Source organism: Vombatus ursinus, unplaced genomic scaffold, assembly GCF_900497805.2.
Source record: "Vombatus ursinus unplaced genomic scaffold, bare-nosed wombat genome assembly UNPS02009994.1, whole genome shotgun sequence".
NCBI lineage: Eukaryota > Metazoa > Chordata > Mammalia > Diprotodontia > Vombatidae > Vombatus > Vombatus ursinus.
Genome location: NW_020949772.1, coordinates 1,182,050 through 1,197,493, shown reverse-complemented (window position 1 = coordinate 1,197,493; position 15,444 = coordinate 1,182,050). Strand labels below are relative to the sequence as shown.

The window sequence follows — 15,444 nt, the reverse complement described above, 5'->3', positions numbered from 1 at the left end:
CAAATTTCATTGCTATTAAGAAGCCTATCATTTCCTATGGCAGCATAGTTTTAAACTTAGTAAATTAGATGCATCTTCATCATTTTTCTCATGTTTACCAGTTGTATTTTTAATGGAGAGCCCAATATTGGAATTACCTGAAAATATATTAATTTAGAACCTCTACTAATAACAAATAGCTTAGAATCAAGAGAATGATTTATACTATAAAATGCCAACACTGGAGAAATGAAAAATTCTGAAAGACTTAAGAACTCTGATCAATACAATGATCAACAAGGATTGTAGAGGACCAGTAGAGAGGAATTCTGCTCCCTTTCTGACCGAGAGGTGAGATACTCAACATGCAGATGGAGACACATTTTTTTAATGGGAATTTTTGCTTGACTATGGTAATTTTTTATAGGGAGCTCCTTTTTCTTTTTTTTTTTCCAGTGAAATGAGGAGAAAAGAATCTAAATGCATAATAATTGAAGAAAATGAAAAATAACAAATAGACTTCATTATGTAAGTAATAGAGAGATCTATTTGAAAGAAGGTCATTCCAAAGTCGTGGTTTCAAGGACTACTTAAGTTTATCCAGTTCCATGAACCCAGAATGGGCTTTTTGACCTTACTAGCCATTTTATGGGTACACATGCTTTGTAACAAAAAAAGACCAAATGAAAGCTCAGGGTCTAAATCTCATATTAGAAAAATACTTCAAAAAAATCATGGGCGTGATAGAAAAAAGCCCTGAACTGTGAGAGAGGAATATCTGCTTTTTAGTAGTGGATCTACTGCTAATTAGCTGCGTGATCTAGGGCAAGTCATTTCCCTTCCTCTGACCCTCATTTGCTTGCTTGTAAGCTGATGAGATTGGGCATGATGACTTTGAGAGGTTCTTCCATTTTTAAGATCCTCAATTGCTGTGACTCAGATTCTCTCTCCTTCTCTTCTCACTGGGCAGGAACCTTGTCTAGATAGTGACCCTTAGCTTCTCTTCAAGCTTTAAGATCTCATAATTCAGTGAAATTTCTCCCTCCACCAAATCTCTGCTCTGATACCTTACGTTGTCAAGTTGACCTTTGGTTTTTGAAGACTAAGTTTTCTGAGCACAAAGTCTGACAGGGGCTCCTAAAATGGAAAAGTCTTCAGGTATAGACCCAACTGCAGGCATCTATCACCTGAAGACCAGACTAGGCAAGGTTGTCTATAAAGTACTTTTTATTTTTTTGGTCATATTTACTTAAGAAATTTGACTGAAGGTATGAAACAGGGTTGCTTTTGCTATCTGCATTGGTGGGGGACTGTACCCATAGATGAAGTCATCAGTGTTTGAAATATTGAAGGAAATATGGCATTCTCTTCAGAAACTGGGATTTTATGTGTTTCGTGAATATAAAAGAGTTGAGACATTTTGTGAATTGTAAATTTATGTAATTAATCTCTGGGTCTGCAATTTGGGGTTTTTACTTTGTGATTGTGGCAGCGATTCATTGTATTACAGTTTATCCAGAGCGTCTAAATCATTATGTTGTTATCTTCACAACTCTACAAGGCAGGTAAAAATATTTTAAACCCCATTTGACAGAAAAGGAAACTGAGGCACAGAGAGGTTATATGACTTGCCCAAGGACATAAATCCATTAAATGACAGAAACAAGAAGAGCCCAGATTTCAGAAAGATCCAACTCTCTTTTTTATCATATCACTTGCAAACTTCTAAATGGGTTGTAAACATTTTGAATAAAAAGAAAAGTGGACCAAGCACAACCCATTTTAAATAGTATTCTGGGGAATTGGAGATTATTAGAAGACCACCTTGAATTTGCTTGCTAGACCATTTCTTTAAATTTCTGAGATATGAAAGATATCATAGATGTCAATTATATTTAACCTATGAACTTTCAGCAACTTGTAACTTCCCATCATGATCAAGTATTAAATGAGACTTCTAAAGTTCAACAGAAACAAGTGAATTTATAGAAATTTCATGGGAGGTAAGCAAAACTTCTCTTGCAGTGTGATATTTAAGTGGGAGTTTATAATCTAGACTAAACATTTTCCCTTACGGTCATTTCTGTTTAATCATGTGGTGCTTTTAAGTAATAACCAATTAGTTCATTTTTCCCATGGATCTCCATATGTTAGAAATTTGGCCCAGTAAGGCCCAGGAAGTGGAAATCAGTACCTGGAATCCAGGGAGCTCAGCAGCTTCTCAAGGTTGCAAGGATTAATGAGAATTCAGCAAAGCATTTAGGTAGCCTAGCCGCCACATGAGACGAATCTCATTATTTCAAATTCGTAACAAGATAACTTTAATTATATATTGGTAACCTGGTTCATGTGAAATGTCTTTTTATTTTTTTCCTTGGACTTAGGAATTTTAACGATGCCAAATGTCACCTTTAACTGGAACACATTTCTGCAAAGTACAGGTAATGTATTAACTCTTTTTGTAGGGTTTTTCTCAAAATCCCTATGAGTAAATCTGTGTCCCTACACTGTAAGCTTATGTTAAGCAGCGTTTGAGATAAGGAAACCTGGTTCTTACAGGTAGGAGAGGAATTAGGACATCAGTGCTTAAGGGACATAATCCCCTCTCCATCCATGGGGGCCTGGATTAGAGCCAGACAGGAAACAATCCTAGCCTCTCTTGATTCCCTGAGATTTCACTAGTTGCTTCAGGGATGGGGGTCCAAAACAGGAGGGGAGCAGCGGAACAACTATGGCTCTTTCTAACCTGGGGGCTGAGGAATCACTTGGAGAATTTCCTTCAGCTCTCTTTTCCCCTTTCATCTTTTTTAGAGGCAGACTCTTTTCTCCTGTGTGCTAACTGAACCTGAACAGTGAGATACAAGCAAATAGAGTCAAGGTGTTTACATTATTCTTTAAAAAAAGATCACTATAAATAAGTGGGTTCTTTTATTTTTTTTAATAACCAATAGCTCTTAGTTACATTTTATTTGGATTATGCATGCCTCACAGTTGTCCTAGAGATGTGAAATTAGCAATGTTGTTAACAGCCAAGGAGTTAAACTTGACTTTGATTGTATCTTTTTTTTTTTTTGGAGGTAATTGGGGTTAAGTAACTTGCCCAGGGTCACACAGCTAGTTAGTATCTGAGGTTGGATTTGAACTCAGGTTCTCCTGTCTTCCAGGGCCAGTGCTCCATCCACTGCACCAACCTAGCTGCCCCTTAAACTTGACTTTGAACATGTAATTCGAGTTATAAAACTCTACCTATATGCTAACACCGTCTCCACCCCCCCTCCAACCTTCCCCCAATTTTCTTCTCTAGAGATTGCAAATCAGAACTCATACCAGCTGGGCAAAAGGTGATATCTAATGAGGATGAAAGTTAAACTGTAAATTCTGTTTCTGGGCCTGCACCCACTTTAAATGCACTCATTTCAAATTAAATAGTCTTCACGCCTCAACATTGGAAACCTACATCACATGCTACATGAGAATATAATGTTTCATCAATAAGAAAAATCCTTCGTCATTTTTGGACAGTTCTGGTTTCAGATTCCAGCCTCTGTTACCTCTTGACTCTGGGCTTCTGTTTTCTCATTTACAAAATGAAAGGGTTGGGCTAGATTAACCTGTGGTCACTTCCAGTTCTAAATCTATGGTTCTATGATCCTCTGATTAGAAATCATTTTAGTAGTACATTCATCAATTACATGAATTACAGTAGCTTCTGCTCTCAGCATTACAAAGTGCCAACATTACTTAACTTCTTGGTCATGTCAGTAAATGTGTGTCATCACTCAAGCCTCACATGCTCATTTTAAATTGATCAGTATGGTGTGTTCTTTTTTTTTTAATGTAAATAGTATTTTTATTTTTTTCGATTACATTTAAAGACAATTTTCCACATTCATTTTTTAATAAGATTTTGAGTTCCAAACTTTTCTCCCTCCCTCTTTCTCTTCCCTCTCCCCAAGATCACAAGCAATCTGATGTAGATTATACATGTGCAATCATGTAAAATGTATTTCCACATTAGTCATGTTATGAAAGAAGAAACAGAATAAAAGGGAAAAAAAACCATGAAAAACACAAAGTGAAAATAGTATACTTCAATCTGCATTCAGATTCCATCACTTGTGGTGTGTTCTTAGAACACAATAGCAACACACTTAAGGTAGCTATTCCCCAAAATAGAATAACTCATTATCAAATCCTGTAGTCTTACTTTGGATTGTCTCTGAGCATTGCTGTTCAGTAATTTAAAAAATAGCTAAGATATTAAAAAGCCGCTTTAGAAAATATTTTCTCTTGGGATGTGTTGGATAAAACATGATCTTAAACATCTGTTAGAGTGAAATTTCAGATTTATTTAGAACATTTAGACAAGAGGAACTTATCTGAATTAGCATCCTATCTGAGCCTGCCTGGTAATAGTTTGGAAACAGCTGTAAGCTATTCTGGCTAGTGGTTTTTACAACTACATGACTTCCTCTAGTCTTTCTTATCAGTCATTGATGTATTTCAGACTCTGGAGATGATGACCTGGGTGTCTCCTCCATGTTCTCCATCATTCCCAAGCCACAGAATGTTGATAAGCTTTCCAGTTGTAGCGCGTACTTTGGGAATGTCACTTCCAGTTGATACTTCAGACAACGTAAAAGGTAGATGTCGTTAAAAGTCCAAAATTAGCAATTCCTCTTACTAGAAAGTTGGCTATTTCTTTGTTTTTTTGCTAGACAATGGGGTTGAGTGACTTGCCCAAGGTCACACAGCTGGTAAGTGTCTCAGAGTCTGGATTTGAACTCAGGTCCTTCTGATTCTATGGTTGGTGCTCCATCCACTGCGCCACCTAGCTGCCCCAAAAGTTGGCTATTTCTAGGGCAGAATTCTTGGGAAATATTAACAATTGAGAAGTCCAGGCAGAAGGAAAAGGGAAATACCTAGCAGAATGATGCCTAGTATAATGAGAGTGGGTGTTTGGCCATAAGTCATGGTTTTTAATTGTATGTCCTTTAAACATCTGTCTCCAATTTTATATTCCCAGCTTTTAAATTGTCTTATGTTTTCCTATTTCCTTCCTTAGGAAAATTATTTTAAAAATTATTGGTCCATAAATATATAAAATATATACATACATATACATCCACATCCTGCCATTGATAACAAATATAAGACTTGATATTTGTTTAAGGATTAAATCACTTTGCCTAGGCTAAATGGATCCTGCCTATCAGTGCAGAACACAGTAACTACCATTAAATTAAGAACCAATAATGCAGGTCAGGTGTCCTTACTACGAATTCTCATGGGATACTTTTACTAGCTGTGCTCATCAGAAGATCTATTTATAGACATTAAAGTAATTACATGTTCCCTAGAACGTTTCCCTTTGGAATGCCTATAAATCCTGCATGGTGTAACAGCTCTATATTTTCCTAATGGACTTTTTTTGTTTGTTTGGTTGTGAGGTTTTTTTTTCTTTTCATTTCAAACACACTTGATGGAAATGAATTCATGATGGCTTCTTGACAAGTGGACTGATTTAAAGCACCAAGAACTATAATGGATTGTAGTAGAATAGACTACTCTTTTAGTTTTTCCCTACGTTTTTCACTTTGGGAGCTCATTTGCCTAACTCTTGTTGTGACTTCCTTAGGTGCTTGATATTTTTGTTTGTTTGTTTTTAGGCAGTTGGGGTTAAGTGACTTGCCCAGGGTCACACAGCTAGTAAGTGACAAGTGTTTGGTCTGAGGCTGGATTTGAACTCAGGTCTTCCTGACTTCAGGGCCAATGCTCTATCCTCTGTGCCACCTAGCTGCCCCAGGTGCTTGATATTTTTTAAAAATTGATTTTTTTATAGGATCATGGATTTAGAGCTAGAAAGAGATGGAACTTAAAGGTCTTTGAATGCACTGATTAAACTGGGACCTAGAAAGGGAATAAGCGACTTGCCTAAATTTTTGTTGTTTCTGTTGTTCATTTGTTTTTCAGTTGCATCTGACTCTCTGTGACTCCATTTGGGGTTTTCTTGGCAAAGATACTGGACTGGTTGCCACTTCCTTTTCCAGCTCATTTTACAGATGGGGGACCAGAGACAAACAGGGTTAAGTGACTTAGCTAGTAAATGTCTGAGGCCAGATTTGAATTCAGGTCTTCCTGACTCCAGGCCCTGTGCTCTATGCGCTATGGCACCACTACCTAGCCACTCAAGTTACCCAGAAAGTAAGTGGCAGAGACAAGAATCAAATCCAGGTTGGTCCACTCCTAATCCAGGGCACTTTCCACTGGACCACAGTATTATTTTTCTATTAAAAACCCAGGTTGTTTTTAGGTGGTGAGTGGCTATTACGTGGCCTTGTTACAGTTTCCCAAGGTGACACTACTTAGGATAGATTCTCAAATCTATGTGTTCTCCATTTCAAACTCAGTAAAAATGACATGTTTTGCCTGGAGTACACGAAGTTTCTTGTGTCCTTGTAACAGTATGTCAAGTTATCTACAGAATCAAAAACCCAGAGAGAACGCTGGGTACAGCTTCCAGGGGGAAAGTCGGCTCCAGTAAATTTCTGTTTATGAAATTGACTTCTAAGTCATTCCCCATCTAACAGGCAACTTGATTTGGGGCCAGTTTGTATGGGCCTAGGTAGACCTGTGAGTTTTATTTTTGTATTTTTTTGTAATTCAGAGATTAATTTTAGACTCTAATATTCTCTTGGCTGGTGACTTTAATGTGTTGGCAATAATTTTTTTTTAAAGTATATGAAAGACAAAATCTGCATAGAAGAGAGACAGCAAAAGGGAAATGATTAGAAAGCATTGCAACATTTAATTGGATCACATAACTGACAAATATTGCATCATTAGACACTGGCATAGTGACCAAAGTAGAAACTTGGCACTATGCAGGGAAAACTCTGAGGTTCCAAGAGGGTTATAGAGAGTCAGTAATAATGATATGAATACTCATGTATCTAATGCTTTGTGGTTACCAGTTGTTTTCCTGCATACATAAGCTCATAGAACAAAGAAATATGTCATTCACATTTTGAAGGTAAGGAAACTCTACTTAGGTCAAATAACTTGCCTATATTTATGCCACCAGTGCTGGTGGAGCCAGGACTGAGGCCCCAGTCTTTTTTATTCTAAGTCCAGTGCCAACAGGCAGTGCAGTGTATTGAAAACAACACATGACTGAGCATCTTTTGCTTTCAAAAAATACTTGGTACAATGACATGTTTGATGATTATTCAGGAATGAAATGATGTAGCATTCCCTTCACTCAGACTATAAGAGAATGTTTTCAACTGCCAGACTCTTTGTTGAGACCAACCAGCCTAACTTTAGAGGCTGATAAAACTCTCTAGGATCAATGGACTCTCTTGAAGAGAAAAATACCATTCTCCAGCAAATGGTAATCTGTGAAAGAAACTTATAGATGTGTAAGTGATGAATTGAAACTTTGAGAAATGAAAAAAATACATTCAGGAAAAATATATCTTGTTATAGTTTGAAATGAATTGAAGAAATAGAATCAGATAAGTTATTCAGCCTCTCTCAGTACAGGCTGTTTTAGTTACTTTCTAAATAAAAAGAAATGACATGAATGAGTTTTCTTAGAGCTCGATTGGATCTTAGGGACTCTAGGCTATAATTGCAAACCAAGGATTGTACGCATTGATGCCCAAATCAAGGAAGCTTAAATGCTTCGGCAGCTCGATCAGGATTTTCCAATCACTATCTTGATTTTTCTGAAAATGCTGCATATGTATCATGAGACTACTCAACTTGAATCAAAAGTAATGTTTCTGCATTTGTTAAGTTTAATGCAAAAAAGCCTCACCACTACTATTTGTATTTATTCTTTTAAGTAAAAAAAAAAAAAGATGGCAGGTAGCGTTTCTTCTAATTTCAATTCCTATTCAGATGTCCAGTTTCATTATCCTTTTAATTCTCTCTTCCAATAAAGAGCACACTAACTACCTGGACAGGAAGACCTGTAAAGCATGGGATAGGCTGTGACCCATATAATAACTCTCATCTAATCTATTGGGAGAGGGAGGTAGTCCAACTACCTTTGCAATTGGTTTGATGGGGTTGACGTTGAGGACATGTCAAAAACTCACTCAGCTAGCCAGATGTGCTCAAGGGTGCAGGCTTGGGATTTTGGACCTAATAGGGCCAAGCAACTAAGCCTTCCTTGCCATCAGGGAAGGGAGATTTCTCTTTCCTATCTTTATGTCTGAGTTTAAGGTATACATGTGCTGTAGACCCTTCTCATATTTCCTCTATTAGCGATAAGAGGTTTCTTTGGACCCTGATGTATGTGTGTTTCATTTTCTTCATGAAGATAGAGGGTGAGTAGAATGAGAAAACAGAAATGTTAGGTTTTTATTTTTTCTCGTACATAGTAACATAGCCAAGTATATTAATTTTAATATATTAATGTATAATGTGTGATATGAAATATTTATTCATTCTGCCACCACTGTCGAAAATTTTCCATGTATAAACACTGATAGTTCTGCTCTGCCCCAAATTGACCAAGACTTGCTTAGACCCTTCCCTGCCTTTTGTATCTTTGAGATTGTCTTCTGCCCTTATTACCTATTAAGGAGAGATGATTGTTTTTTATATCCCCAAATCCAATTGATACATGATTAATTTTGTTAAACTGACTAAAAATTATCATCAAGCCTCCATTTTTATGTCAATATCCAAGGAGTTCAGAGTAGGGGGAAAATTTATACAGTGCAATCCTGTAGAGACAGAATTCAGGATCCCAATTGAAACATCAATACTTAATAGAGCAACTGTGTACTGTGAGAACAGTTTAGGCTTTTTTTTTTCCTCTTCAAAAGGTGACTTTTGTAAGAAATTCATCTCAGCTTCACATTTGAATAAAAAATAGCAGCAAAGCTGGTTATGAATTAATTTTTTTTTTTTTAGCTTTTGTGCTTTGTCAGAGTAGTTTCAATAGCCTTGATTAAATTCCAAAGCAGATGTATTCACCCTGAAGACTGAAAAGCAAAGAGAACATTTATTTTGTGGATCATGAGTGCAGGGAAAATTAAGTTTTGCCGAGAGAGAAACGATAGGAGATTGTCCTGATTTCAGGGCCAAAAAAAATGGTCATTATAGTGATCTTTTTTTGGTATGTATTTTAAAGGTCAATTATGGAGGATTGTGGTATCCCAATTAAAAAATCTGAAGTTTTAATTTAGTTTATATTAAAAATGCCAATAATGTCAGCCTGAAATGGAATCTTTCATCCAAGCATTCAGTACATCTTTGTCTTTTTGTTTGATTGTGTGTGGATATACTTTTGTGTACCTGTATAGGTGAATAGGCAGTACTTTTTTGATACTAAAATTACAGGACTATAGAATCATAGATTTAGATCTGAAAAGGACCTCAAAGGTCATTTGGCCTTGGGTCTTCTTTTAGAGGTGAGGAAGCTGGGAGCCAGAGAGACTGAGTGACTGAGATCACACAGGTAAATAAATGACCTAGCTAGAAGGGGAGAGTGACATCTCTTCTCTTCTTACTTCCCGTTCTCAAAAAAAAAAAAAAAGATTCCAGTCTTGCTCTCTTGGGTGATTATCCATTTCCTCTATTTCATTTCTTTCCATTTTTCTCAGCCTTAGTTCCGGGCCTGTTAATTTGGTCCAGTGGCAGAGGGTCGTTTGTGTGTGGGCAGAGTGTGTCTTGGGTAAATTAGGAGAGGGAAAAGGAGGAAGGAAGAGAGTTATGTTGAAATGCCTTCTGGTTCCTTTGTTATGTGTAGAAACCTGTGGGTGAGAAGGGGAGGGGCTTGGGCTGGCTTGGGTAATGCAATTGACTAACTTCTGGGTCCTCTAGAAAGGAATGATAGACAATGTCCAATGGAGTGAGGCAGAACCCACAGATTCAGAACCTGTTTTAGCTAACCCTTTTCATCCACCCGGGTTAGCTCTTTGCTCATCATAATTCCCACCCTGCTCCTTACCCTGAAGCTCCCATCTCAGCTTTCAAACTCCTGCACCCCAGGCTTTCCAGAATAGAATAGAGGAGTAACTATTTCCAGTACCCTAAGTGGGATAGCGTCTAGGAAAGGGGGCAGGGTGGCGGGGGCAGTTCCTGTACTCATAACAAAAGGATATAGCATCGTTGCATCTTAAATTGGAACATATTTCCTTACAGAAATTCCCTTTGGTTAGGTAGCTGCTTTATGGGTTGTGGAGGTTTCTAAGAGCCTGCTTGGAATTTTGACCATTATTTTTAAACACGGCTCTATCAGAAAGAGACAGCATGGTATAGTGGATAAAGAGTTGGTATTGAGGTAAGGGAAACTCCTGCTATATACTAGCTTTGTGATCCTGGGTAAGTCACTTAATGTTTTGGTCTATTGGGCAATTCTCTAAGGTGAGAAGGTGCAGACCTGCATTGGTGGAGTTTCCTTACCTGGGAATTCCCTCTACCAATGAAATTACAGGTCCAGTTCCTGTCCTATGGGAAAATGCATTTGAGGTTCTGAATAATTGACTTAACAATGAACTCAGAGTACATCCTTTATGCCCTGTTCATAAACTGGAGGCTGCCTTTCTATTATACAAATCTGGTTTTTTTTGTTGTTGTTTTTGTTTTTTTAACAAATGATACCTATCTAAGCAGGCCAAATTAAAGAAATGTTCAGAATGTATTCTTTGAGAAATAATGAGGCTCATGGAGGGGTGATGGGGGCAGGATATGGGGAAAATTTAGGTGATGCAAAAATAAAATATATATAAGTAAAAATATTAAAAAAAAATAACTAAGGTCAGTTCTCCCCTTCCTCTTCCTCCTGTCCCTGAACTCCATCTTCTCCAGCATGGAGGACACCAACCTGTGCACCAGACAGACCAAGCTTGCAAATTGGAAGAGGGACAGGGCCCAGCAAAATCCGACCTAGAAGCAAAAGACCAGTGAAAGACTAGTGAGGGCCAGTGAAAACTCCGAAGCCACCTCCTTGCTATAACTTTGTGCATATATTCCTTGGTTTTAAAGATATTTTACATGGGGAGGAAGTTGCTCTCTTTTCACAGTGATGAAAATGATCCAAATGTTCTGTTGCAGAGATCAACCAAAGTGCAGATAATTTGCACATCTTTATTTTGATATGCGGGCTTAGACGAGTCAAAGATCCTCTTTATTTGGTGGACGCTTTCTCAGGTAGGTTTCTTACAAGTATATTCCTCCTGTTCTTTTGTTTGTAGAAATCTAGTTGGATAAATCTCTTGGTGTTTCCAATATACTACCTGCTTTTTATACTCGGGGGAATGCACTCACCCTTCTCTCTGTAAAGGGAGTAAACAGCAGGACTCCCTGGTCTGCTCTGGCTAGTACAAGCTCCATGGAGTGCTGAGAGCCCTGACTTCTTCTGGGGAAACAGTCTGCTCTGATGGACGTGACACTTTCCCTGATCATTGATTCAGTGGCCAGGTCTCTCTGATGTAGCTTTGACCTGAGTACCCAATCCTTTAGAATTGAGCAGAAGTGACCCCAGAAGTGATCTTGGCACAGGCCCAGAACTCCACAACGTGTGAACCAACCAGAGGTGGGGGGAGGGGGGGTCTTTTTAATCTCATTGCACGTGCAGGAATAGAGTTTTCCCTAAAATAATGATGACTAGTATTTCAAGGGGAAGAAGGAATGTTTGATGATTGGGGAAACTCATTGGATCCTTTCAGATCTTCCTTAGGTTTTTTTTTCTGTCAATTTCACTTAGGAAGAAAATAGTAAAATCAACAAACAAGTAACAAAGATAATTTTACATATGACCAAAAATGCCTTGACTTACAAATATTTGATGTTGACAGTAATCTTCTGTAGACTTTGTAGTTTAGTGATCTTAAAACATTCATTATTGAATGACAAGAATATCAATAATTTTCAGCTAAATTTCCCATCGTCATTGTGTTTTAAAGGGATAACTAGAATTACTTTTTTTTCAGTAAAATTTAGGTTTTACATGAGTATTGCAAAAGATCTATAAGAGGTAACTAAATATTTTTGTGTTTAAAAGCATAAGACAATCTCACCATTCATTTTGGATGGGAGCGGGGATTGAGTTCTAGAAATTCTTTGGGGTCAAACAAATTCTCAAATATTTGGTTCTAACTCGGTACTTACAGTGGGTTTAATACTTTCCATGGTGCCCACTTTCTCTTTAGCTCTCTCCTTATTTTCCAGCTCTTTCAGTTATTAAAATTATATCAGAGAAATTGCCTCAATTAGGGGCTAATTTATCTTTAATACTGCTAATCATTTAACCAGAAAATGTGCCTTGGGTTTGTTCCTTGAGTCATCTTTAGGCAGCAGGAAAACTACTGAGCAAGAGAGCTGGGGGCTGAGTTAAATCCTTGTCAAGGTACAGAGTAAATATCCAAAGTCACAATCAAGCAACCAAGCCATCATTCACCAAGTATCTATGTGCCAAGTACTGTGCTGGGTGTGAGGGATATAGCTTAAAAAATGAGGAGTCCCTGCACTCAAGAAACTGACATTCCACTAAGTGGGTACCACCCAACAACAAGTGATAGCCAGGGAAGGAAGAGAACTTTTGTTTAGTCAGTCACAAGAATTGTAAGTGGAACTGCATGTAGTTACCCCCGTTCCAATAGCAGTTGTGATATTGGTTATTCCCAGAGTAAGGGTGTGATATTTAAAAAGTGTGAGAGACATAGTTTCTGTGTAATTTTTAATCATCTTATTAATAATGCTAGCATGTTAATAGAAGAGGTCAGTGGCACTCTCAAGTGTCAAAGACAACCCTTGGAAAAGTGGGTGTTTCAGAGGCTGGCAATCAACCCTGATTGGTTGACAAGTAATGAGAGAGAATGGATATTACAATGAGGGGCTGGGCTATATTCCAATGACGGTCTTGAGGTATGGGTCAATGAGCACCCAAATCTTGGTCAAAGAGACTTATCAATTTCCGTGTTACCTGTCTGACAAAAGAGAAAAGCCATTTTTTCCTAGGCTTGATTGAGCAAACACAATGAGCAGGAATCCATCCATTTGCTTAAACTTAAAGTTTCTTTTTAATTTAAATTTAAAATTGCTGTCTTTGATTAGATCTTAGCTTTCCTGGCTGGGTAAGTTTTTGAGCAAAATTTCCCACAGTGGTTGATTTCTGGATGAGAAAGTAGAAAAGGGGCAAAACCTTGCTCCTAATTCAATAATTAATCATTCAATACAATAGAAAAATAATACTTTCTGCCAAGGGGAAATGGTAGGGCAGGACGAATGGAACATAAGTGTGGAGAAAGGGCAGATTGCATGATGCCCCTTATTGCTTAGACTGCTGTCCTGGTGAGTGGCCTGAGGAAGTGAGCATGCTGCTTTGGGTTCTAGAAATAGAAGACTGAGGTAAGACTGACACTCACGCTCCAGACTGGACAGCTGTACCCAAATCTTGAATCTTTGAGTCTGAAGGATTCCCTCTGTAGTTAAAGTCTGCTGGGTATTACATGTTTGATCATGTCAGGGCTATGGTGTGAGCAAGTGTGAAAAAGATATCTTTCGCCTTACACAATCAGTATGTATAAACAGGGAAAAAATGTTATCATGATGCTCATTTTCCCATTGGTTCAACATAAAATTGGAGCTGGGTTTCCACGTAATAAAGTGAATGGTCTAGAATGTTGTGGAAAAAGTGAAAAAGACGGTCAGTCTTTAGGATTGTTGAGTATTTTGCAGGACTGTTGGTGTTCTGTATGGTAGGAGTACCTTGCATTACATTCCTCCCTATGACCTATTTTGGGTCTGCCTTACAATCTTTCTCTAGACTGTGAGAATCCCCCAGGCAGGGGATTCCTCCCAGAAATGAGCTCACCAGGTTCCTTTGTCTGAATATTGACAAACCCTTGTAGAATTAGCTGCAAGCTAACATTCTCTCATAGAATACATGACATGTCACTACCTGAAAATCACTTGAATTTACAGTTTTCAGTTCTGTGAGACAAATTGCCACATTATTTAATTGTGTAAATTTCAAAATCTGGAGTATTTGCTCCTTTATGAAGGATGGCAGTACTTTCATTTCAAGGGTTACTGACAAAACAGATGCAAGAGAATTAAAAAAAAAGAAAATCACAGGGATTCCTTGAGACAAAACTAATTAATATCTCTGGAGATCTAAATTGAGCTGCTAACATACAGCATTGTGTTTAGCTTCCTTATTAATCTTCAGCTTTAATGATTATAGAAATCATAAGTGATTACAAATTATTTCATTAAAAGCATTAAGGACTTCTACAAGAATCAATTAGAAATAATACCTCCTCTTCTCATAGGAGATGCAAAAATGCAGATATGTAACAATTGTTCACATCTGGAATTTTAATTGAAGAATGGCGTTAGTAAGGAGAGCATATTGTGCATAAAACTATGCTCTTTTACTTTTAAACTAAATTGTGCTAACGTGTACAATTACATTTCTCGATGACTGAGAACCAGTTTTTATTTTTTAATTTTTTTTCGACATTCACTTTTATAAAATTTTGAGTTATGATTTTTTTTTTCCCTCCCTTCCTGCCCTCCCGCCTCCCTTTTGGGGCAAGCAATATGATATAGGTTATACACGTACAATCATATTAAACATATTTCCACTGAGAACTAATTTTTTAAAGTTTCTTTTCTTTTTCTTTTAAGAATGGCACCGAGAAGAGCCCAATGTTTACATGGTTATTGTGGGACCTGAAGTAAGTTGATATGTTTATAAATTACAAGCCATCTTATTTGGATGAATGAATGAAAAAGCATTTAATAAGTGCCTACTATGTGCCAAGCAATGTGCTAAGTACTGAGGATGCAAATAGAAAAAAAAAATGAGAAAGTCCCTGCTTTGTAGGAGCTCCCTCTCTTATTGGGAGATACAGCATAAAATACATTTCAGCTGGAGGGTGGATGCTAATGCCCAAGTGTCTTTAGGTTACATCCGTAGGTCAGGTAACAGTACCAAGGATATTTAGGGCTTGTTGTTCAGTTATTTCAGTCATATCCAACTTTCCATGACCCCATTATAGGGTTTCCTTGGCAAAGATACTGGAGTGGTGTGCCATTTCCTTCTCCAGCTCATTTTACAGATGAGGAAGCCTAGGTAAACAGGGCTATAGATGACTTGCCCAGGGTCACACAGCTAGTAAGTATTTGAGGCCAGCTTTGACCTCCTGACTCCAAGCCTAGCATTCTATCTGCTGAGCCACCTATGCCTCTTACGGGCACAGAGGCCAGCATATGATAAGGCCTGGTAGTTTACCTTCTTACTAGAATTAATAAGTTGGTGACGCCTAGATTGCCTGGAACTGTCTACCTTTACATTCTTACCTAATGCTACTATTCCCCTCTATATCTTCTATATATCAGATACACTGGACTATATCCCCTGTACATATCCAGCACTTAGCACAGTACCTGGCACATAGTAGGTGCTTAATGCTATTGATTGACTGGCTTCCCTACCTT

At 37.8% G+C, this 15,444-nt stretch overlaps 1 protein-coding gene across 1 annotated transcript in view; it reads left to right on the top strand.

The window, feature by feature from the left end:
• GLT1D1 (glycosyltransferase 1 domain containing 1) overlaps positions 1 to 15,444 on the top strand; it is a 109,435-nt gene that overhangs the window by 40,700 nt on the left and 53,291 nt on the right. The window contains exons 6-8 of the mRNA XM_027853558.1: positions 2,364 to 2,420; positions 11,053 to 11,148; positions 14,632 to 14,681. Of these exons, the coding sequence (XP_027709359.1) occupies positions 2,364 to 2,420; positions 11,053 to 11,148; positions 14,632 to 14,681 (203 nt within the window). The remainder of the gene's footprint in view (positions 1 to 2,363; positions 2,421 to 11,052; positions 11,149 to 14,631; positions 14,682 to 15,444) is intronic.